Genomic DNA, 25,572 nt, shown 5'->3' on the forward strand with positions numbered 1-25,572 from the left:
ACAAGCGCAGTCAACTCCACCAGGAAATCATGAAACTTGGGACTTATTTTTTTACAAAACATTATTTATTTACCAAATTACATTTAGCATTTACATTACACGTGATTGTCAACATATACACACACACATTTATGCACAAAAGACTACACTCGTGTGTATACTGCAATTGGGTCAGATGGCTATAGGTGGCTTGTGTGAAGAGATGCAATCACATTTTCCTATGAATAGAAGTGTCAGCTCTTCAACAGGCCCTTGACAATGAATGACTCTGATGTGCAATCACAACACACACACACACACACACACACACACACACACAGCTGCTCTCAAACCATCACCAAGGATTTGGCAAAAAAAAAAAAAACATGCAACGTCAACAAGAACGCGACAACAAGATACTGAGGTTCCGATTGGTTGCGTGTGAGCAATTTACACTTTCATCCCATTTTGCCTTTTCAGAAACAAGTTTGTAGAACAGAATCTTGCCTATAAAGTGGAACCTCCAAAGTCAAACACCCCTGAAAGTCGTACAATTTGGAGGGTCCACTCATTCTCTACAGCACGTGGACTTGGGCGACATTTCCCACTGTGATACAAGCGTAAAAATGAGTTAACTGCTGTTAACGAGTAATTGTCTCTGGTCCTTTACCTGAGAGAAGGAATGATGAGAGGTTTCGGAGATTATTCTCACTTAACCGGTGGCTGGCTAATCTCTGCAGTGAACAGCGACTGCAGCTTGTAGATAACCGGCTGTCCTTCTCGGGCCGACCCTACCTGCTGAGCTTGGTACGTTGCCTTAAATCCTCTTCCTGTTTCTTCTGCTTTAAGTGTTTTTTAGCATCTTCAAAACAGAGAGTAATTTTCTTTTATATTAATACAGTGGTTAACGTTTTAAAATGTTACTTAAAGTTAATTTGAGACTGTAATGATTTCACTATCCATTATTTCCTGATGGGGAACAACTTGGAAGTCAACTGATATCATGGAACAAATAGTGTTCCGCTTTGGAGGTTCCACTGCATGTTCACTAGCTTTAAAGACTCTTCTCAGGTCAAGACAAGGTAGTTGTGTCAGTTCTGTATGTGGTTCGGCACAGTTCATTATGTGGTGCAAATTCAATGACACCACTATCAGCGCACACTTTGCGCTACACTTCCACAAGTAAACGAGATCCACGTCATCAGATTGTGCAGGTGTACCTAATCAAGTGGCCAGTGAGTACTTTTACAGGCACTAATGAATGCAAGGTGAATCCATGTTAAATGGATGTCTGCACAGTGGGAAGAAATGGTAAAAAGCACTGCATTTGTTCAGATGATTTGATTGCCAGGCTTTTCCATCCACATATGTCGTCCGTGCGTCTTTCTGCTCAGGTCAGTTGATGATGCCGGCAAACGTGTTGACAGGCAGAGGAAGTCCTTTACTCATGTACTTGCTCAGTCCCGCGTCCTTGTCCCCACCCAGGTTCAATTTGGACATCCTATTTTTTTGGACGCAGTATCCAGGATCAAGGCAGGGAAGGATTTCAATGCTGCGGCACATCACAGCAAGAGGGAACATTGGACATATTTATTTTGTACATGCATGGAATACAAACATGCACAAGAAAGACTGAATGAATATGCATTCATGTAGAGCTCTATTCTCTATATTTCTATAGCAGGCCTGGTGATTTTAGGTCCACAATGAGCTACTGCAACCAAAATAGAGACATTGGTTTGGGACGGAGAAGTAATCAAGCTGTTTATAGTCCAAAATTATAGTCTCGCTTGAATATTTAATGAGAGAGGGACACTCTTGGCTAGCTTTTTGAAAGCCGCAGTGCTTTGTCAGCCAAGACACGAGCACTCTGGAGCATCCCCTACTCTGGAGAGTATCAGTCTCCAATAACACGTACACACACAAAAAAACTTGATTTGAGGACTTCAGAGGCATATTTCTTCCACCCCAAAACTAAATTGGAATATTGCACTGTACTCCATATATGTATATTTGATGACGAGCAGGTATTTTCCCCCATTCAATCCAGCCATTTTCTCCTTTCACATTTCTGTCAAAGGACTTGGTTGCAGGTTCAGAAACTGTAAAGTCACACCGAATTTACAGTAACCTCAATCCGATCCAGATTAGACAAACATTTCAACGTGACATGGAACATCTAGTACCAAGACACTGGAAAAATCTTTCTGTTCACATTGTATACCAACAACTCTTTCAGCTCTGAGCCAACCATACTAAAAATGTTCTGAAGACAATTTCTTAGCCTGCTCACCAAAAACAGCAAGTTTGTCCACTGGAGTGATGTGCACTTGCTGCATGTTAACACAACTAAAACTGTAGAGATGCTGCTTGATTCCAGATCAGTTGGCGTCCAAGGGTCCAGACGTCTCGCAGGTGAAAACCCGCTCGACGTGCAACTTGAGCTGGCGCACAATGTTTATACTAGAACCCACCAGCATCTTCATTTTCACTGCAGGCTGAGAGTAATTGAAGTTTGTAAAAACGCCATGCTAATTTTCAGCAGAGTGACAATTTAGTCAGTCCTCTGTCAAGAGTTATCACAGGCTGGTTTGGTAATTTAACAGTTAAAAATAAAACTGGGATTTCTATCCTAGTTAGAACTCCTTTAATCCATGGGACTTTTTCAAGCAAGTCACTATTAAACAGGGAAACACCATTTTATCAGACACTGCTCATAAGCTCTGTGAATATGGTCTTTTGAATTCTGCGAAGAAATATATGCTTGCCTTGTGCAGGCACGACCAATACAAACATTTATTTGTTCCCGTGTCAATCAAGGCCGCTATGCGGGTCGAACATTTTAAGGGCCACTTTTGCCGCTGCAATGGCAAACTGTCCCTATGTAAAGAAAGGGATCGTGGGTTACTCATTGGTTTTACAGGTGACAAATGTTTAAGCCCAAGAAGGCTGTGCGACGTACTCTTGTGTTGCTATTTGATTGACACAAGATATAAAAGAGGTGATGATTTTGTCCTTATTTAAAGGCTACAACAATCCCTTCTTACCTGTGAACATCATTGTAGATCCTTTGACAATCTCTGTCTAATGTAATTCTGAGCGATGACCGACTCTCCAGTGAACACATCTTGATGTTGTTGCTCCTAATTTTGAACTCCTGCAAATGTCAAAATCGAAGTTACTAATGTTAAATATGAACATTCCATTGGAAAAAAACAGTGATGAAAACATACCACATTGTTGTTTTTAGCTTTTGCTTGCCATTCTTTCAAGGTGAGCGTCAAACAGTTGAGATCTACAAGTACAGAGAGAGAATGAAACACACCTTTAACAACGACATCAAGTCGGAACATTTTAATAAGAAATACTAAGAAAGGAATAAACCATCTTTTGCACTCGAGGGAATAGCACTGACGTGACCGCCTGTTGTCCTCATGGGGAGGCCTCTGTCAGCGTCGCGGCCACTTAGTGTCACCTACACACACGCAAGAGAAGTAATGAGGCATGCAGGTATTACAACAATGCAAAATCAAAAAATAATGGCAATAAAAACTCACTTTTTTGTAACTGATGCAGACAAGAGCTCCACATACATCTGCTACACACTTCTTCTGCTTCTCTGTTTCAGGGAGAGTTATGCTGTCAATCATCATTACTGTACATAAATATGCAGGGATAGATCAGTGTGTCTCTGAACTTAAATCACCTCTCATTGGCGCTGAAGAGTGTCTGAGGTCAGGAACGTCCACTTCTAAATGTGTCAGAAAGACATCCTCCACTGGGCTCTTGGTCATGCTTGTAAAGGTAATCTAAAATAAAAAACAAGGGCATGAGTTTTATTTTTTTAACTAAACAGAACTGTGTTGATGGCTTTAAATGTACTGATTCGAGATGTACTTTTAAAAAAAAAAAAACATTGTTTGGAACTAAAATGAAGATGTAAAACATAAGTCACAACCTTGTTCCTGCTTTATTATTTCTTTATTTGTAGAAGTTTATACTTTAAAAATGCAAAAACAAAATACATATCTTAAGCAAACCAGAGTAGAGATATAAACCAACACAAATAATGTTCCAAAACTTAAAATATGCAAAGGTTTTTTATTAAAGGTCAATTTTGTGCAGGACTTCAATGGCAAGTGGTTAGCAAAAGCACGTCACAGTCCTGAAAGTGGGGTTGGACTCTGGGCTAGTGTGGAGTTTGCATATTCTTTTGCATATTATTCTTGTGTGGGCTTTCTCCGGGTATTCCAGCTCCCTACCACATTCCAAAAACATGCTTTATAGGTTAATTGAAGACTAAATTGTCCTTAGGAATGCACGCCACTGTGAGTGGTTGCTTGTCTCTAAGTGCCTGTGATTGGCTGGCTGGCAACCAGTCCAAAGGGTGGACCCGACCTCTCGCCCAATGACACCCACGACCCGAGTGAGGACGATAAGCAGAACAGAAAATGAATGTACCAGAATACCTTAACAAAGTAGATGTTGAAGTACACCGGCTGCTGGCCCATTCGCACGTAGTAGGAAATAACGTCTGACACAAATGGCTCTTTCGGCTTTGATGGGTTTGTTTGTTGCTGCAAAAGAAAAAGAAAAGTGATTACTTGTGGCAAGTTAAGAAATGATCATGTAAAACATTTATTTGTAAACTAAGCATTATTGTCATTGTAAAAGCATTTTGATCATAGATCTCATTAGATTGCGCAGGTGTACCTAATGCTGCGGCTGGTGATCGCAAATAAGTCCACATAAGACGTTTATAGATGTAATTGCAGTCCTTTTTCCTGTTTACATATACACGCTACTGAGTAAGATATCTTGTGCAACTTTCTATGTTGCCATGCCAACAGCATGTGAAGACAAACGCCACAACCCAGTGCATGGAGTGTGCTTGAGGCCTCTGGTGTCAGGTTTACTTGTAAATTTTAGTTGTTGTTGTTTTTTTCTTACCATTTTAGCTAGTTTGGGGATCATGCAGCCCAAACTGCTGATGTTGCAGTTGTACCACGGGTCCACTGTGCTCAAATATGACCCTAGAGTGCATGGAGTCTGCTTGGACTGATGGTTCTCCTATAAGAAGTTAAGTAGAGAAGAAGAATTACCCTAACAGACGAATACTGTTAAGTGTCCAAACAGCAAACACACATTTTAAGGAAGTTCACTAAAAGGTGTTTTCGTATAAAAAAAGAAGGGGAAAAAAAGACGGGCAGTGCACATTACTGGCGAGGGGGAAGTTGCCTCACCTTGTCAGACGAAGTGGCGGTTGCTGCGGCGCAAACAGGGATGTAGTAAAATTGCAGGCTGACTTTCATGGTAAGACAAATTCTGCGGGCTTCCCTTTTCCTGCAACGGAGGGCGAGATGCGTGAGAAGCGCAAACAATATTCATGCCAGATGATGACGTTCTCAACAGAGATCATATAAGAGTATTTTTAGTACTCGAATGACTCATACTACCAATAGGCCAATTTACTGTAGTTACACTGGGCCAATCTAATGACATTATTGCTGGAATTTTTTTTATTTTAGTTACTTTTTTTTAGCTACTTGCAATAGTGTCAAATAAATATATGCAAAAATTCTATACTAAATATTTTTAAAAGTATTTTTTTCTTAATTTCTTGATAGATTTTCCATGTACTTCATGACAAAATTGAGGCATATACAGAAGGTGGTTATCACCAAAGGTGTTGGTGCTGATTCAAATTAATGGTTTTTGGTGGAGATCTGCACTCTGCTACTAATGTAGTTTCGAAAAAATTACACACACTGTCCACATTATTAAGTACAACTGCAGAATCTTAGGAGGTCCCAAGCTTGAACTGTATCAAATGCTATATTTACAATGCTTTTCTTTTGCTCTGTGGTTATTTTCATTCAACTTATTCATCTACATTTTCAGATTTTATTTTTTTGTGTGTGATTTTCTTGTCCAAGTAAATTAAGCAAGAATTTTAAATACAAATCCAAACTGTTCCTCTTTGGTGAAGATCTGTGTTCCGCTACCATTCTCATTAAAACAAAGCAAAACAAAAACCATGCATGCGCCGTATCATCCATCCATCCATCCATCCATCCATTATCTGAGCCGGTTATCCTCACAAGGGTCGCGGGAGTGCTGGAGCCTATCCCAGCTAACATCGGGCAGGAGGCGGGGTACACCCTGAACTGGTTGTGCGCCGTATCAAATAATATATTTTCAAATCATTTTGGGTTACCTTATTTAGCTACATGAAAGGCGCAAAATAGCTCAGTACAATGTATTGCACTAGCAAAACCGAGCAGTTAAGGCAGAAGTTTTGTCATGCATTAGATGACTACAGTTTACTTCCAGCCGAGTAACTTTGCTGGCCTTCGTAACAAACCACAAGCTACTGTATGCAACGAATCCCTCACCTTAAGCAGTAGTAGGCTTTGGCCAGGCGGCCCACTATACTGTCACCCCCCAAGACGACAATCCTGGCGGTAAATAGCCTGTGCTGTTTGGGGAAGGGGGTCTGGCTGGCATTGCTTCCTGCTCGCCTCTGCAGTATGACCTCTCTTCCTCCTCCCCTGCTCCCAAGCCCTCCTGCATGACCCTCCAAGGTGTCCTGCATCAGCGCCACGCTATCCTTCACGGACGGTTTCACCTTCATGCCTCCACGTCGTGCCAACCTGACTGACTCTTGCTCGCTGTGAAAAAAGTAAAACAATATTCAGCCAATTTCTCCCAAGCATAACCGTTCTGTTCAGTTGGGTACAGGAGACAATTTTTAGCATTTAGTCAATGAATAGAATGCTAAGTAATTGGTTATGTTGAATTATGTTTCAGCTATTGAGCCAAAATGGAGTGGACTACTTGACTGCCAACAGCTGGGGTGCTGTTGTCAACTAGTTTGCTGTCTAAAGAAGCGCAACATGATTGGAAAGTGCTGTGTTTCGTTCCTAACCAGTGAATTTCCCCATTGCGGGTATTATCTTTCGAATCCTTGTACCTCTTGCAAGGTTCCCACGATGCACTCACATGGCCCGAATCGAGCGATGCCACGGGCGAAGCGTCACCACTGTGGGACAGGTCTCTTTCGATGCCGCTGTCGTTAGACAAGACAGAAAAGCGGGTCTTGTCGGGTGGCAACAGGTCACCGGGGGATTCGCCCAGCTCGGGGTCCTCATGCTCCGGGCTGAGGGAGAACTGCTCCGACGAAGAACTGGATCGCAGCCACTTGGCCACCTCCCTCCCTGTAGATTTTCATACAGTCACTTAAGAGTATAGAGAGGATGAGTTGAAAAATCTCGGCTCCAGCCTCACATTCTAAAAACATGCACGTTAAATTCATTGAAGAATCTAAAATGAACAGAGATGAGAATGTGAGCGTGAATGGTTGTTCGTCTCAATGAGGCCTGCAATTGGCTGGTGACTAGTCCTCGGTGTACGTCCGAGGTCGGCTGGGATTGGATGGAGAAAATGTAAATGTTCTACTTTAGCTAATGTGGACAAAACCACAGAACTCTGTGATATATTATCACAACTAGGACAGCTCTGTGTGTATCATTCGTCATCCCTGGGGGGAGAAAATACTCACCTTTGACAACGCCTACACGTGAGCCTCAGCTTTTGAAGCTTGGTAGTCACTTTTTACAGTGTTTGATCACACTTTCACCCCAAGGACAATACACACAACACATCATATCCACAGCAATATATTTAAATATATGACCATCTTGGACCAAATACCCTTCAGAAATCATGCTTGGAAGGTTTAAAGAAGCTGTCGTTACAGAGAGGAAAAGAGCCCACTGACTTTAAATAGCAAACTGACCAGGATTCTTATGCCTAACGTAGGAAAAACATTTTCGCTGGCCGCGGGTGTGACCTGGAAAAAGTGTGTCGTGCCATCTTTCCATCCTTACGCTGATGATTTTGCAACATTCAGTTCCACCGGTCTTCTCAGAAAGGGAGGTACAATGCATTTGGACACACAGCATACAGTATGTGACAGGACTGTCTTCAGGTTAGCTATTGATAACTATGCACTACAGACATTAATTTGAATTGTTAACACTTACTTTGGGATTATGCTCATGTATGACTGTGACCATTTGTTTAAAAAAAAAAAAAAAAAAAAAAAAATCATACAAAAGTCTTTATATATCACCCATGATCAATTAATTAATCCAACTGGCATTGGACTGGACCCCTTATGTCTATCTGAATCTTAATTCAGGGTATATGCTGGTTTACGGAAGCCAGATTCATTCATTCACTCAATATGATCATTAGGAGTGGTGTGATATGGGCTCAAAATCAACATTTTTTCTTGTGCCTTTCTTTGGTATTGTTCTTCTGTATGGCCAAACATGAATTGCAACACACTCCGACATCTTGTAGAAAGTCTGCACATAAGTGGGGAATATGTTATAGCTACTCTGTTTTCTTCCATTATGACTTCCTGTAGTTGTGATTGGTGGTGTCCCAAAATAGCTGGTCCTTGGTTTACAATATTATGAGGTTACAAAGGACATGTAGTGTTAGAATACGTGGTCGCGCAGCACAAGAAGGTACATTCAGTTTACCCTGTACTTAATGTTTTTCATTGGATTGTTTTATAATCATAGAACATAAAACTATAACTGTTTTTATCCAAATATTTACTGTAATTATGACTTAGGATACTAACAGACTACGGTCGCCCATCGTGCATTTGTCCTCCTGGCTAAGGATTTCTCATTGTGTTTAATGCAGCGCTATGATTATGCTCTCAAGAGTACCAAAATGTCAGGTTTTATGAAATAAAGGATCAAAATGATTGAGGGCAACTCGAGGAACTGTTTGAGCATATTTTGATGTTTGAGCATATCTTTGAGCATATTTTGACCCCTGTTGAACTGTTTGGACTGTTAGTTAATTCAGTTCAGCTGACTGCTCTGAACAACTTCCTGGAGACCACCCACAGTACGCAGGGCCACTCACAGATATCCAGATCCTCTGTCCACAGGTGGAAGCTCATCTCGGGGTTGGGAAGGGGGCAGTCAAAAAGTGGTCCAGAGGAAGCAGCCTCTACACAGAGGAAGAGGAAAAGACCAAAAGTGTCACAATGACACTCAAAACAAAACATCCCAGCGTCCTCACAGCCAAGACGACAAGAGTTTAATCAGATGGGTCAGCAACATGACAGCAGTGGAAATAGATTTCAGTGAAAAATAAAAACGCTTGATGGATTACGCGCGGGGTCAAATGTTTGATTTCGGCTGGACTGTACTGTCAGGGAATTTGATGACACCAGAAACATGTCAACCACTGTTAAGCAGTACCCTGGACAGCAGGAACTACAGTGGATGAATATGTTCGGCATTTACATTTTTATTTTTTTTGGAACCTCCATTATTGGCTGTGGTCAGGCCAAAGCAATAAAAATGATTACTTGCCGCCATTTGGTGGAATCTCTGTGTTGTTTGTTAGGTTTAAGTCATCGATTGTGTTTTTTCGTCTGCATTGTTGTTGTTGTTTTGTTGGCAGGCCTTGAACGCACCTTGTTCTTCACCAAAACAAAAGTGAAAGTTTTTTTTTTTCCCTCCCAATGCCGCTACTACTAGCCCGTGTAGCCTACATTGCTGTTACAATTTCAATGCATTCCCTATGCCCCTTTTATTATTGTTTACATGCTAAAAAGTGAGTTTAAAATTCCATGTGTGATGTCACGTTAGTTTGTGCTAGTGTGTTATTTAGGCTAGTATACTAGCTCATACAATTGATGAGCTTCTTGTGAAGGTGGTTTGTTTCTATTGAATAATTTTCCTGAATACAGTCATTTATGTAACGTTGGTTCATGATTGTGTATATGCTGGAATCGTGAAGTTGATACTTTATGACCCTCATTGTTTTAAGTGCTTGGCAGCCATCTTTTGGCACCGATACACTATTACAAACTCCTTTTTGGTGGGGCGTCAATTATTTGCAGACTTTCGCTATTTGCGGCATGAATTCCTCCCCTTCTCCCATGAATACATTTCTTTTTTTTTTTTTTTTTTCCTGTTGTTAAAGAAGAAGCCTTCTGGATGAAACCAAAGTAGTCCGGTTGCCTTTTATTCAACACTGGTAGATTATTGTGACCATGAGATGTCATCTGTCCTAAATTAGTGTTTGTGTCAATTAATAGAGATAATTGCTTGTAACTTGTAAGTGCCGTGTATATAGGTGATTTTGTCATTCAAGCAGACTCTATTCTAAGTCCTCTTCTATTAACTATCGCTGCATGAAAAACCAACTGTATTAAGCACATAAGACCCACATCGCAAAGGGACTATGATCCCCTGTGAACATGAAGGCAGAAGGCAAAATTGTGTGCACAGCCTGGCTGCAACAAGATGAGACGTTGTTGATTCACTTTCAAATAGTTTGCTATTATTACTGGCCTCCCATCCTTTTAAAAAATATACTATTGTACAATATATGAAATATCTGTTAGTTAATTTTCCCCATCAAGAATATTTCATTGAGTGGCCATCCCAAGCAAACATCGCACATATGGCTTTGCAACCATACTCCCCCCGGAACCCAAAGACTTGTGGTTTCCCGGACGCTGCCCGGCGGGTCATGGGAATAACGCCGCCGGATCGCTAGTCGGCATCGTTTATGGTCGGAACTACGACGGTATCTGATCGTCTTCGAACCTCCGACTTTCGTTCTTGATTAATGAAAACATTCTTGGCAAATGCTTTCGCTCTCGCCTGTCTTGCGCCGGTCCAAGAATTTCACCTCTAGCGGCGCAATACGAATGCCCCCGGCCGTTCCTCCTAATCATGGCCCCAGTCCGGACCCGCGCCGCCCCGCCGCCCGGCGGCCGGCGAGGCAGGCCCGACTCCCCCCGCCGGGAACCCACCCCGGCGAAGCTCCCAGCAACCGCCGGGGCCGCCGCCGCCTGCCTGCCGGACGCCGACCGACCAGCTGCCACCCCCCGCCCCGCCCCCGACCGCCGGGGCCCGCGCCGACCCGAGAGAGCCGACGGCGGGTTAGACGGCCGGGGGGGGCGGGGGTTGGAGAGGGCGGAGGAGCAGGAGGAGGAGGGCTACCGGTGGCCGGGGGTGGTGGCGAACCCGGGGCATAGGAGAGGCCGAGCCGAGGCGGACAAGCCCTTTCCTAAAGTTGTCTTATATCATGTTAGCAGAACTTAATACAGTGTATTTGGGACTACTTTATGGTTGTAAAGAACGAACACTGAGAACTTCAGATGGTTAAAATAATCTGATCTCATGTCGCATATAACACGCTCCTGTGGTTACAGTGGTTGGCCACCGCTCATATCATCTCTGATGATCGTTTAAATCCTATGGCTTGTGTGTGCGTCACCGAATGTAATTGCATCTGTAAAACTCATGCAGACAAAATAGGCTAGTGTGCTGTACTGTATTTCCTACCCGAGTTCACGCCTGTGACAATGTCGCCGTGCAGCTGCTGAAGACGGCTCTTTAGTGCACCGCCAACCCTGCCGCGACCTTCTTCCGCACACCGCTCTGCAGTCGCAATCACATCCTGAAAATTAGGCTCGACATCTATATCCTGTTCCAAAACACAGAAATACACGTGGGTGAACATACACAGGAAGGTAAATACATCCAGGCTAGGTATTAATAGCAAAGAGGGTAAAGGTCTCAAGTGGGTGTGTATGTCTAACCCCTGCGTGTGTGTATGCGCGTGTGTTCTAATGAAGTGTTACTTTAGGCACAGCGCCAATGGAGAGCAGACCTTCACTGAGCATGTTTTATTTGACACGTACATACTGTATGAGCCGGGGACTTTTTTCTTTTTCCTAAGTCAAAATTAACACTGCTCAGTAACAACATCAGTCGACTTCAGAGACATATTAAATATAAGTTAGTAGGAGAGAATGCACAAGTAAACATAGTTGTTGCACTGACTTTTAAGGTCTTAGCCAGTTTAGGTCCATGGCACTGCTGGCCTAAAGTGGCCTGGATGGAGTGTTGGACCACATTGCGCATGTGATCTATTGGACTTGAAGCAGATGCTGCCTCGATGTCAGCCAACACGACTTGTGCCAGAGAGGCAGAAAAGACCTCTGGATCAGCCAGAACAAAAACCCTACACAATCAATCAGACACAATGTTTATGATAAATCTAGTTGCCTGACATGTTGCATATTAATGCATACAAGTATGCAAAGAATTATAATTCATATCATACCTCTCCTGAAAGGGATAATGGTCATTCTTCAGTCTCTGCTCTGCTACCACCATCCTCTGATACAGTAGACCTGTAGGATAAATTAGCATTCATTCACAGTCTACAGAAGCAGAACAGTTGTACCACATTAATTCTGTGAAGCTTTGTCTGGCTTGTGCAACAGAAACACTGATAAATACCTGGAACGGAGCGCTCGGTTTTTATCCTCCTGGTGTAATTGAGGCCAATGGTGCAGTAGGGCTGAGGGTAGGTCAGCAGTCGCTTACAGAAGTCATAAACACGCTTGTACAAGTCATCTGGGATGCAGGCTGTCTGGGATATGGATAAGCACGTACACATAGGAGGTTAATACAAATTTTTACAAGGCCAAATTTAAGCACTCTGTAACCACTGTTAAGATGAGTTTTAGCTCTGGTGTTCCCCAAGCCTCTGTCCTCAGCCCCTTTGTGTTAATAATCAACCTCGTCCCTAGACCTTATATACCATAAAGGCAACAATGACTTCGACTACATCACTGCCATGTGGATGAGACTTTATACTCGATGTTTACTTTTAAATGTTTTTTTTTTTTTTACTTGTATGGTGTCCTTGAGTGTTCTGAAAGGTGAGCATAAAAACATTATTATTATATGCGTTCACAAAACGTTTAATCATAAAACTATTTATTGTGATCGGAAAAAGTTATAATTTCAAGCACTTTATCCAAAATTCAAGCATTTCTTTTAATATTACAGAAACCATATTTCACATCGTAAGCTCTTCTTACTCAAGTAATTTCTTTAGCATTTTAAATAATTATTTTATTATTATTTTTTTTTAAATTATTTTAAAACATTACATGAATAATCAAGCACCTTATTTAAAAAAAAAATATATGTAATGTCATGAGAGAGGAAAAAGTTGTATTTTAACACAAGCATGAAGTCGAATATTACAGAAATAGTCTTGAGTTTAATTTTCATGGTTATTATTGTTCTTATTAACTGGCTGGGCGCAATAAAATAGCTCTCCTGCTGTATAGTGCGGCTTGCTGTGTCCATTTTGGCAAGTTACCACATATGGCTTGTCTCGTGAAGTTCAAGTTCAGTTCACTGAAACACAATTATCTCCTCTATTTATTGTGATAAAGGAACAAAAGGTAAACAGCAGCCTGACTGACAGATGGGAAAATCCGCAGGCACTAAAAGATCTGACCTTTTCATATAAATTGTACCTGAATGATGGCATACATGAGCGTGTGGAGCAAAGGAATGATGCATTCAAGACTGTCCCACCTCTCCGCCTTCAAATAAACACAGTCATCTTAAAATCAAGCCAACAAGAGTTAAAATTCCCCAAAAATTGAGTGCGAGAGGAACGTGTAGCGATCAATCACCTTCTCCAGCTCTTTTATCAGAACCCACAGCAGGGACAAGCTGTTGGCGGGATTGTTCTGAACTTTCTTGTGTAGCGTCCATCTTAACATTCCTACACAGGCACACAGTTAAAAACACAAACTTGCTAAATGTGTCATAATCTCGTATGACTGTGTTAAATTTGAATATACTGGCTGACTAACAGCGGAACACTGCTGATGCTGAAGTAGCAGAAACAACATCAGCTGAATGTGCAGCATTAAAAGATTGATTGCTTTACACAACTGCAACTGTAAAAATGAATAGTACCTTTGTTAAGACAGTCTGTGGACTGGTGGATGTCTGTTTCTCTCGGCAGCACAGCCTGGACGCTGCGGTACAGTTCTCGCTCTGAAAACGTCGGGAAGCAGCCGGCTGCTGATAAAGTGGGAAAGTTAGAGAATGTGTAACTAAAGAAAATAAACTTTGCTCAAACCATTTAATGAGATACTCAGCATGCTTTTTGTTTGACTAAATGTGATGTGTACATTTTCCATGAGTTCCATTTTCACTGTGACTAACAATAATAATAAATAAAAAAAATTCTGTTTGAATTCGTACTAAAATGTAATGTCATATTCCTGTCATCCTTCCACAAGGTGGGAATGGGAATAGAGATTACATGTCGCTTGGTGCTTGGCAGAGGTTAAAATGACAAAACACATAAAACATCAAATGATTACATGTACTATTTTAAAATATTACTCATCCATTCAGTTTCTATACTGCTTGTCCTCATTATGGTCAAAGAAGCCCCCCAAAAAAACACCAACAAAAATTTTTGCAAAATGTTTTATTTTTTTAAATAAGAAAAATATCAGTCTGCAGTATTGCACTTCATAAAAAGATGCAGTAAAAAAACTTGAAATAGAGTTTTTGAATCATAATTCTATGGGCATTGTGCTGCTCATTCTGGTGTGTGAGTCTTGTCCACCAGGGGGCAGTATAAATACATACAGACATCCTACATGTGGATAGGATGATTAAGAAGGCCACCACCGCATGTAAACTATTGGGGATTTTTTTGCAGAGGATAAAGAATATACACCTGTGAGTGTTGTTGTTTTGAAAGGTTTATAATTACCCCAACTTCGATGCTAGTTTCATTATCCCGTCTATGGTGTTTTGAATTTTAAGCATTAAGCTAGCAGAAATTCATAAGACAAAGTTAATGTAGTTTGGTTAAATACAGAACATGTGATTTTCTTTGTTTTATGTTTATTTTTAAAGTAAAGTAAAGAACTTGGAGTGGCAATAAGCAGCTTGAAGCAAGCACTTATTACTCTTATCTCAATTTTTTGCTTGCAAGTTAAAGCAAAACAAAAATAAAAAAATACAAAATTTGCCTTGCCATGGCTCGTATGGAAGTCGGGTTCACTCAAAAGTTGAAGTACCACAGCACTTAAATACTCCAATCAAGTTAATTCCCCCCCCCCCAGAACACTATACTTTTTTGAGAGAATGTTACCAATCGTGTGTCGCTTACCTTTTGACTCCATGTTGAACGCCCTGCCCATGCTATCCCAAAGGGCCTGGCAGGTCATGGCTCACACACATTATTTCTCTGGAAAGAACCATCACAAAGACGACACTGACAGGAAGTTCCACACACATTGTGACAACGTCAACCTCAAACAGAAAGTGAACACGCAGACACTTACAGCAGCTGACAAAGAGAGTGTGAAGGCGTTAAATCATGTAAGTCACTTCTGTTTGATGACACGAGTGACACCGCTTTATGAAACTTATTTTAATATGTCCAGTATTGTCTGCTGTGTTGATTTTCTCCTATGTATTGTATTCATTAGCAATTGTTTATATAAGCTATATTTTAAAATTATCTACTAACAAATGACTGTAAAAAAAAATAAAATTAAATATAGTTTAAAAGTAGGACCTAGTCAATATTTAATGAAATAAAAAGCTAAATAAACAAAAGAGCTTTTCAAAGTATGCATCAATTTTCTGCGATTATGCATTTTCTTGAGAGAAAATGATTTTGTATTAATGTTTGAATCCAGTCTTATACTTCCACAGGGAAAATATTGTACTTTATATCTTTATAAGTAATTTAGATTACAACATTTATTTTCTTTTTTGAATTTGAATTTTAGTTTGATTTATTTTCTATGTTGTAATCTGTGAATGTCTGAAATACATTTAAGACCAACAGGGTTCATTAACTTTTTCCATAATAAAATTCAATGACTTTTCACGTATTTTCAGACTTTTCGATCTTTTCAAACAAAACAGCTTTTGTAAATGTAGATGCATATACTCAAAATTATCAGATTATCTCAAGAGAGATATGATGCAACAAGCTAAATCAATTTGCAAATTACATAACATTTTAAAGTGTGTTAGATGGCTCTCCGTAGATGTTGCCAAGTAATAACTTAAGAACTAAAATATTGTGAATCCTATCATGCAGTAGGAGGAATGCATTCCACGGGGGGGGGGGGGGGGGGGCAAGTGCATCGTTAGGAGTGGCACTGCCCCCCTGGCCCCTCCTCGAACCGTCACTGCACTGTATCTGATGGTGTCAGGCCTTTTCATATTGAAACAGTGCTTCATCTTTTTCCATGGCTTTCGATGACACTCCCAATTCTCAGGAAACATGTTCATCCTCAGGTTACGTGTGGTGGGTATGTCAGAAATCTAGATGGAGGAATACGCGTAGATAAAAAGTGCGCAAGTCCAGGCACGTAAAGGAGGACTTATGTGCAAATGGGGAGACTATGGCCCTAAATAACTAAGTAACTAACGGTCCAGGACATACTATTTCAAATGTAAAGGTAAAAAATACAAACTTACCACACAGATGTCAAACAGCCCTGCATGTCCATACACTCTCCTCTCCGTGAGAAAACTGTTCCAGTCAACTTGTGTATGACACGGCTGGGGGTAAAGGGGAGGGGGCGGCAGAGAGAGAGAGAGAGAGAGAGAGAGAGAGAGAAAGGAGAGAGCGAGAGAGGTGGGTTGAGGTTACAAGGTCGCACGCAGTTGGTACACAGAATGTGCAGGTGTTTTAGAGAGTTTGTGCTTGTGTTTGTAGTGTGTGTTGTCTACTGGGTTTGCTTCTATTACCCTTCAAATAAGATAAGTGTCACAATGTGTTTTTGTTTCATGTTCTGCATTGTTTTCCTGTGTCCCTTGTTTTTGTCTCTCCCTGTTCTCGTCAGCCCTGTTCCTTGTGTCAGCCAATCAGCACCCTCACGCCACCCGTATCGTGTCCAAGTGTGCCTCGTTGTTTCGTCAATTTGTATTTAGTTCCCCGGTTGCTTTCAGTCTGTGTCAGTTTATTGTTGCTGTAAGTCAAGTTTCCCTTGTCACGTCACGTTGCCTGTATCGTGGTGGGGAGTCTATTCCTTGTGTTTCTTTGTTACTTTGTATCTTCTCGCTTGCATCTGCCTCCACAATCGCACCACGAAAACCTTCATCTGTGAAGCCTTCATCTACCCTTTGTCAGATTTCATGAAAGTTGCAAGTTCCAGTAAATCTAGCACGACTCATATTAAACCCACTTTCCAATGCTTCAAATGCACCCATACACACAGGTTTTGTCCGTTCATAGGCCTCGTGTGCGCATTGCAAGGGTTTAGTGTGCTGGATTTAGCCTTGATCCCAGTAAGAAAAGCAGCAGTGAATTGCAATCGCTGCATCAGCAACTCAACACTGACCACAAGCCTCCGCCTGCCTCCAAAATCTTTACTCCCTCTGTGGCTCTTATTTTATCTTTCGCTTACCCTCACACAATTTCTGGTCACTACTTCATGCAAGGCACCTGATATCGGCGTCACAACTTTTGTCCGGGTTTGTCTTTTACAAATGCGTATTTGGGCCAAGTCGAAAAGAATTTGAATAATATAGGAACAAAGTCGAAATGTTAAAAGAATGAATTTGAACTTCTTAGCAGAAAAACACCTGTAATTTTAAAGAGGAACTCGCAATTTACTACGAATACAGTCAGACAAAATATTGCAAGAATAAAGTCTGAATATCATTAGAAAAAGTCACAATTTTACAAAAATTAAGTCATAATATTGAGAGAACAAAGTCAAGAATAGTTGTAGTTTTACGAGAATAAAGTTAAAGTCACAAGAAAAAAAAGGTTTTACCAGGCCAAAGTCATAATATCGCAAGATTAAAGCTGTAATTTACCAACAAAATAGTAAGACTTTTCCAAGAATAACTTTCTAATATTACCAGAAAAGATTTGGATATATGACGTCATATAATCTCATAAAATATGAGAATAAAAGTAAAATAGTATTGTAAGAACATAGTCTTAGTTTTAAAAGAATTAAGGTAAAAATTTAAAGAGAATACATTTGTAATCACGAGAATAAACCTGTAAAATCATGGTAGACTAAAGTGGTTATTGGACCAGTGTAGCGTAAAATAAATCTGAGAACGAAGTTGTAAGTTAACAAAAATGAAGCCAAACTATTATGAAACTGGTAAGTGATGAATAAGTCTTAGTAGAGAATAAAGTTGTCGCCTTACAAAATCGCAATTCAATGAGTTTTTGTTCCTGTAACAAGACAACATTACTTAGCACTTTTTCACAGTCCTTTCTACATACAGGGAGGCACAACATAAGGTTGTATAATATGCCTTCACGTGCACATTCTCACACATACACTCTGGTATACTGAGGAGGCTGCAAAAGGCTGCAGTCTGACCACGTGTGGACTTGACAGCGTGCACACTGCAGAAGCTGACACGTATACAACACTTCCTCTGTCTGAATGAGTGGGCAGATGGTGATGACGACGACAAGGAGGAGGAGGAGGAGGAGGAAAAACATCATATAAATAGATTCCTTCCGAAAAAACAAAAACAAAAGAAGACCATGAACACTTGATTATGAGCTGAATTAGACATTTGTCTGTTTTTTTTTTTTTGTCTGCAGGCTTTTCTACACTGTCAGCATATACAGTGGGTACGGAAAGTATTCAGACCACCTTAAATATTTCACTCTTTGTTATATTGCAGCCATTTGCTAAAATCATTTAAGTTCATTTTCTTCCACATTAATGTACACACAGCACCCCATATTTATAGAAAAAAATGGAATTGTTGAAATTTTTGCTGATTTATTAAAAAAAGAAAAACTGAAATATCACACAGCCATAAGTATTCAGACCCGTGGCTCAGTATTTAGTAGAAGCACCCCTTTGAGCTAATACAGCAATGAGTCTTTTGCAGAATGATGCAACAAGTTTTGGATTTGGGGATCATCTGCCATTCCTCCTTTCAGATCCTGTCCAGTTCTGTCACGTTGGATGGTGAACGTTGGTGGGCAGCCATTTTCAGGTCTTTCCAGAGATGCTCAATTGGGTTTAAGTCAGGGCTCTGGCTGGGCCTTTCAAAAACTGTTACAGAGTTGTTCTGAAGCCACTCCTTTGGTATTTTAGCTGTGTGCTTAGGGTCATTGTCTTGTTTTAAGGTGAACCTTCGGCCGGTCTGAGGTTCTGAGCACTCTGGACAAGGTTTTCATCCAGGATATCCCTGTACTTGGCCGCATTCATCTTTTCTTGGATTGCAACCAGTCTCCCTGTCCCTGCAGCTGAAAAACACACCCACAGCATGATGCTGACATGACCATGCGTCACTGTTGGGACTGTATTGGACAGGTGATGAGCAGTGCTTGGTTTTCTCCACACATGCCACTCAGAATTAAGGCCAGCAATTTCTATCTTGGTCTCATCATACCAGAGAATCTTATTTCTCACCATCTTGGAGTCCTTCAGGTGTTTTTTTTAGCAAACTCTATGCAGGCTTTCATGTGTCTTGCACTGAGGAGAGGCTTCCGTCCGGCCACTCTGCCATAAAGCCCCGACTGGTGGAGGACTACAGTGATGGATGACTTTCTCCCATCTCCCGACTGCATCTCTGGAGCTCAGCCACAGCCTCGTTGGGTTCTTCTTTAGCTCTCTCACCATGGGTGTTCTCCCCCAATTGCTCAGTTTGGCCGGACGGCCAGCTCGAGGAAGGGTTCTGATCGTCCCAAATGTCTTCCATTTAAGGATTATGGAGGCCACTGTGCTCTTAGGAACCTTAAGTGCAGCAGAATTGTTTTTTGTAACCTTGGCCAGATCTGCGCCTTCCCACAATTCTGTCTCTGAGCTCTTCAGGCGGTTCCTTTGACCTCATGATTCTCATTTGCTCTGACATGCACTGTGAGTTGTAAAAAGTTCAACAATTAAGTTTTTTTTCTGTCAATATGGGTTGCTGTGTGTACATTAATGAGGAAAAAAATGAACAATGATTTTAACAAATGGTTGCAATATAACAAAGAGTGAACAATTTAAGGGGGTCTGTAAACGTTCCGTACCCACTGTATGTCACCTAAGTTTGCGTTTAAGCAATACAGTGTCTAATGAGAATGTTCCAAATTCCATCTTGTTTGGCCACACAAGCAAGTAAACTCAGCCAAAAGAGCTAATTCGGCATTAATAACTAGAGCAAGTGTGCCCAGGTGGGTAAGTGCTAAATGTACAGTACGACGTATTTTGTATTTAACACAAAGAACAAAGTCAAGTGATGGGTATGAAAGCAACTCGTCTCATAATCATGATACAGTGAACCCCTGCATGTTCGCCGTGGATTGCGAAAGTCCACCAAAAAAGGTTTGTAATTGCTTAAAGATGCCAGAAGATGACAGCAATGCACTTTTTATTGAAGCTCCACCCTCCATCCTTCCTCTCACTTCAAGGTTAGAGTTAGTTACACTTTTTCCTATTCACTAACTAGCAAATAGGTGATAACAGATGATAGCTTCTGGAGAAAAAAAGTACCGTTTGTGAATGTTCAAGCAGGGGTTCCAGCTGACAAAAACCCATGGTGCATCTTCCATTTTGTTCATAATTTGAAACAATTTTCTCCACAGGAAATAATGGAAACGGTCATGATTCTGTTCCTTGTTGCCGATATCCATAGTAATGGTCCAAGATGGCGTCTACCAGTGTGGTCGCCTCGGTAACGCGCTCTCTAGTATTGTCTTTGTTTTTGTGTTTTTCGTCCGTCTTTGGAGACCTTACACGACTCACTTACACAAGGGGAGACCTGCTAACCATCAAGTAGGCTACTCCGGACTTTCTGTCACCAACTTTCGAATATCCGCTCAGTTTTCTTCAATAGATCTTCAATAGATCTTTGGAAATGTGCTAAGTTCCATCCTGTTTCAAATGCTCCACCATCATTCCAGTCCCCAAAAAACCTGCAATCTCGGGTCTGAATGACTACAGGCCTGTCGCCTTGACATCTGTGGTCATGAAGTCCTTTGAACGTCTCGTGCTGGACCACCTCAAGAGTGTCACAGGTCCCCTGCTGGACCCCCTGCAGTTTGCCTACCGAGCGCACAGGTCTGCGGATGATGCAGTCGACATGGGACTGCACTTCATCCTAGAACACCTCGACAGTGCAGGGACCTACGCGAGGATCCTGTTCGTGGACTTCAGCTCAGCATTCAACACCATCATCCCTGAACTCCTTTCAACCAAGCTTCTCCAGCTCAGCGTCTCACCTGCCATCTGCCAGTGGATTTACAGCTTTCTGACGGGCAGGACACAGCAGGTCAGGCTGGGGGAGGCCACCTCATCCGCACGCAGCATCAGCACTGGGGCGCCCCGAGGTTGTGTCCTCTCTCCGCTGCTCTTCTCTCTCTACACGAAGACTGCACCTCAGCGAACCCGACTGTCAAACTCCTGAAGTTTGCAGATGACACCGCCGTCATCGGCCTCATCGAGGACGGTGACGAGTCTGCATATCGACAGGAAGCGGAGCGGCCGGAGCTGCGGTGCGGCCGACACAACCTGGAGCTGAACACGCTCGAGACTGTAGAGATGATCGTGGACTTCAGGAGGCATCCTTCGCCACGGCTGCCCCTCACATTGTCCGGCTCCCTTGTGTCAACCGTCGAGACCTTCAAGTTCCTGGGAATTACAATCTCTCAGGACCTGAAGTGGGCGAACAACATCAACTCCGTCCTCAAAAAGGCCCAGCAGAGGATGTACTTCCTGCGGCTTCTGAGAAAGCACGGCCTGCCACCGGAGCTGCTGAGACAGTTCTACACAGCGGTCATCGAATCGGTCCTGTGTTCTTCCATCACAGTCTGGTTTGGTGCTGCTACAAAAAAGGACAAACTCCGACTGAAACGGACAATCAAAACTGCTGAAAGGATTGTCGGTACCCCCCTACCCACCATTGAGGACTTGCACGCTGCCAGAACTAAGACAAGGGCGTACAAAATCCTCTCGGACCCTCCGCACCCCGGTCACCGGCTCTTCCGGCTCCTTCCCTCAGGTAGGCGCTACCGATCAACGCAAACTAGAACTAGTACACATTCCAACAGCTTCTTCCCTCTTGCGATCAACTTCTTAAACACCTAACCTATAATTCCATTACAGCAAGCTGGCAATTTTTTGACTTGAGTTCATTGTCACATTTCTGTTGGGGCCAATGATGTATTACTCGTGCACTCACTGTAGTTGTCTCGCCATGCTGCACTATTTGCATATACTGGCCACTCATGCCAGAGTAGCATCTGCTCCATTTGCACACTGATTGAGGAGTATCTGTAACATTTGCACAACCGACATTGTCCCAGATGATCGCACTACTCGTCACTTTAAACCGCATACACTCCTTGAAGTCTCAGCGCCCTTTGCACAATGGTCATTGCACCGGACTATTGCAATATTAGTCGTTCGAACTGCTCTAAGTGCTCGAGGACTCTGCATCTTTTTGCACAATTGTTTTTTGTCAATGTCTTTATGTCTCCAAAGTGTTCTGTAAATCTGTTGTACTAGAGCGGCTCCAACTACCGGAGACAAATTCCTTGTGTGTTTTGGACATACTTGGCAAATAAAGATGATTCTGATTCTGATCTTGTTAGGACTGCTGTCGCAAAACCCCCAAAGAAAAAAACTCAAAACTACACCCGCTATGAATCCATTTATGTTCTGTGAGCTGAGGTCTGACAGGATATTTGAGAAAAGTGTTGCTAAAATTAAAATTGTCACTTCCTGCTGACACTCTATGCAGGGGCAGGGGATTATGCCCTATGTACTTTGCCTGGCAACAAGCAGCCAGGGAAACATGCAATGTGACAAGGAAAATGTCAATAAGTTCATATCAATGGTGTTGAATAACCATTCCAGGATGTATCGCGTCTCTTGCCCTAAAGTCAGCTGCGACAGGCTCCGGCTGACCCACGTAATTGCTGTCGACGACCCTAACGAGGAAAGTGGATGGATTTAAGCGGAATAAAAAAAAAAATGTATTTCAAAAAGTATAGCAGACAGTATTGCAGTTTTCTTTATATGTCGTCCACTTAATGCGTGTGTGCTCATTTGCTTCTGTTCCTGGACTATTTACAGATGAAGTGATTCAGTTCCTGCTCTGAACGCACTGCCACTTGCCCGCTGCCGCCGACAGTCGCCATACGTGTGGCGACGTTCGAACGAGGCTGGGAACAATGCGGCCGAATAGAAAACAGGAGCGCCGGTTTCCGTTCTGGCGTGCTTAAGACGCCTCGGAAAACAGGAAGGAGCTGACAGCAATGCGTGGAAGTGCGCTCACTGAGCAAAGGAGCGCCTTTGCTCGAGTGGAAATCCCCAACTGAGGATTGCGTTGGAAAGTATTGAGACAGTCTTACTGTACATGAACACCCGCACTCTTTCTATAAGTGTGTGTGAGTGCGAGTGTGAATGTATGAGAACTGGGTCAAATTTACATTTGGGTGGCAATTAGACTTTAAACCAATTTTATGTTGGATTTTATGTCACAAATCCACATTAGCGCATTAGCCGGGGGTCTTGTGCAGGCACAGTGGCGCCTATGTTGCTGGAAATAGAGATTTCTGAATTTTCTGCTAAGTTCTTGTGACAAAAGCAGTAAAAGTGTTGCCATGGTTACCAGTGCTGTAGTACAGCTGTGGCAAGAGGTACAAACTTGTGGATAAGAAACTAAGTTATTCATCCATCCATCCATCCATTCTCTGAGCCGCTTATCCTTACTAGGGTCGTGGGAGTGCTAGAGCCTAGAGAAGTACACCGGCGGGGTACACCCTGAACAACCATTCCCACTCACATACACCTACGGGAACTGTGAGGCAGACGCTCTAACCAGACGGACCACCGTGCCGCCACTAAGTTATCAATGCAATGATTTTTGGAAACCACCACTTTTAACCAACGTGGTTCAGACTTGGACTCTAAAACTCCAATTTCACTCTAAAATCGAATGACGTGCAAATTAGAATCGAATTGTTACTCTTTGTACTATTCCGAAATAAAGACATTATTGTCCAACAAATGAAAAACCCTATTTTTTGTTGGATTTGTTGAACCGGAAAGAGGTGGCCTCCCTTTTGTTGAAACGGAAAGAGAGTATAATGGCACGTTTTGGCTTCTGCATTTTAGCTGCTGCGTCTCCCTCTGGAAAAGTTTTTCGTTTTTGTTTAAAATGGCTTATTTTAACCAGGATCCCTCTCCATACCGTGGCCAAAGGTAGAAACCCGGGTCTGTTTTGCACTCATCTCGCACGCAGTAAGTCACAATGGCATCAACCATAAACAAAGACTAAACATCATAAAATATTTTATCAGTAAATTCAGTCGTGGTTGTAGCTCTTGTGTGAATAAAGTAAGTAGTAAGCACTCTGTTTATGATTTCCCCCTCTCTGCCTGGGGGGCTTTGATCAAGATTTGAGGTACAGCTTTTAACGGTATCTTTATTTAACCAGCAGTTCCAGTGAAGGATCACTGGCAAATAAACACCACCCGGGATGCCCCTTAGAGCCAACAGGAAGACGGACAATAAAACAAGGAAGTAGGAGGAAATACTGCTGAGCGTTTAGATTTTAAGAGACACAGCAGAGCACGCGGGTGTTTCAATCACATCTGGCACTCTTATCAAATACGTCTTTATTATCTCAGGAGGGAAAACATGTAAACAAGCATCCCTTGGGTCTTCCTGTGTTTCAAATGCAGGGTTTTTCAAACTTTTTCACTTCAAGACCAAAATTCTCATTTCTATTTTGAGACGTCTAAACTCCTGTCACCTCCTCGGTTCAGCACTAGCATTCGCTGTTCTTTGCAGAGGATAAATAACATAAAATAACTTTAAATAGCATTGTGGGCTGTGTCAAAATCATTTTTAGTATGTGCACGGCCACTGGACAACAAATAGGTCATATGCCAGATGAACACCACAAGGACCCAAAGTTACTAAACTATACCACGTTTTACCATAACATCGGCTGTACGTAAGAAAATGATCAAATTAATTACTACAAAAATGAATGAATAAAAACAAGCTGTGTACTTGCTTCCTGATCCACAGTTTGGGAAACACTGATACACCCTGCCTGACTTACTATTTTACTTGTTCTGCAGTTTCTTAAGCCAAAAAGGTATACATTTTCTGTACATTAAGTGCACAAGCAAATTGATATGCACAGTCGCCCCAATATGGTTTCTTTCCTGAGGGTAGGCTACTCTAAAATAGGAAGCAATGTAATGCGAGTTCAAGGGACCTGCATGGCACTTTAATACTGTATTCAACACGTCACAGTCACGAATAAAACGAGATTTGGAGATAATACAGCTGACATTGCTTGAATAATACAAGCTTGAAAACTGAGATGTAGTTTAAAGTAGGAGCACTTAAATGTTTTTTTTATTTTTTTAAAGTTACACGCGAATTCTAGTTAACACACACACACACACTAGCATAAGTGGTCTAACACCTGCTCGCCTGACTCATTCCAAAAATTTCCAGAGAAGCTAAACCACAAAACCCACACACACATATATGTATCCAAACATGTCAACTGTGTCTTATATCAAGTAAAACTTTGCCTTACTGGAGTGAAGACAACGACGGCCGTCAACTTTGACTGCTGCTACATTTTCCTCAGCAACAGTGGGGAGGGAAGCATGACCACGCCCATGGACACAGCCGACCAATGGGGAGGCCGATAAACGCACACCCTCAGCAACCAATCAGCTCGC

The 25,572-nt window shown here is 42.0% G+C and overlaps 1 protein-coding gene across 5 annotated transcripts; it reads right to left on the reverse strand.

Annotated features, from left to right (window-relative positions):
* Nucleotides 1–81: 81 nt before the first annotated feature.
* On the reverse strand, nucleotides 82–25,489 carry LOC133404389 (phosphoinositide 3-kinase regulatory subunit 6). Of its 5 annotated transcripts, none has more exons than XM_061680230.1 (22): nucleotides 25,425–25,489; nucleotides 16,365–16,448; nucleotides 15,037–15,114; nucleotides 13,821–13,925; nucleotides 13,532–13,623; nucleotides 13,370–13,438; nucleotides 12,336–12,468; nucleotides 12,157–12,226; nucleotides 11,874–12,054; nucleotides 11,373–11,514; nucleotides 8,929–9,015; nucleotides 6,953–7,196; nucleotides 6,375–6,650; nucleotides 5,223–5,322; nucleotides 4,930–5,049; nucleotides 4,449–4,556; nucleotides 3,686–3,788; nucleotides 3,537–3,598; nucleotides 3,364–3,454; nucleotides 3,213–3,274; nucleotides 3,027–3,136; nucleotides 82–1,531 (listed from the first exon to the last, which is right to left on the reverse strand). In XM_061680230.1, exons 3-22 carry the CDS (start codon nucleotides 15,092–15,094, stop codon nucleotides 1,375–1,377), a joined length of 2,370 nt encoding a protein of 789 aa, XP_061536214.1. In that variant the 5' UTR covers nucleotides 15,095–15,114; nucleotides 16,365–16,448; nucleotides 25,425–25,489; the 3' UTR covers nucleotides 82–1,374. The 5 variants fall into 5 exon arrangements, with proteins under 5 accessions (XP_061536214.1, XP_061536211.1, XP_061536213.1 ...); XM_061680227.1 differs by having other exon boundaries at nucleotides 13,821–13,928; XM_061680229.1 differs by having other exon boundaries at nucleotides 15,037–16,208.
* Nucleotides 25,490–25,572: the final 83 nt, after the last annotated feature.

This window comes from Phycodurus eques, chromosome 6 (genome assembly GCF_024500275.1).
Source record: "Phycodurus eques isolate BA_2022a chromosome 6, UOR_Pequ_1.1, whole genome shotgun sequence".
Lineage (NCBI taxonomy): Eukaryota > Metazoa > Chordata > Actinopteri > Syngnathiformes > Syngnathidae > Phycodurus > Phycodurus eques.

What these genes read in the sequence shown, in the direction of transcription:
- LOC133404389 (XM_061680227.1), bottom strand. Translation starts at nt 15,094, where the DNA reads ATGACCTGCCAGGCCCTTTGGGATAGCATGGGCAGGGCGTTCAACATG. An exon ending in TCTGCATCAGTTACAAAAAA is followed by an intron (nt 3,455 to 3,536) that starts GTGAGTTTTTAT and finishes GCGTGTGTGTAG; the next exon opens with GTGACACTAAGTGGCCGCGA. An exon ending in TCCCTCGAGTGCAAAAGATG is followed by an intron (nt 3,275 to 3,363) that starts GTTTATTCCTTT and finishes CTGTACTTGTAG; the next exon opens with ATCTCAACTGTTTGACGCTC.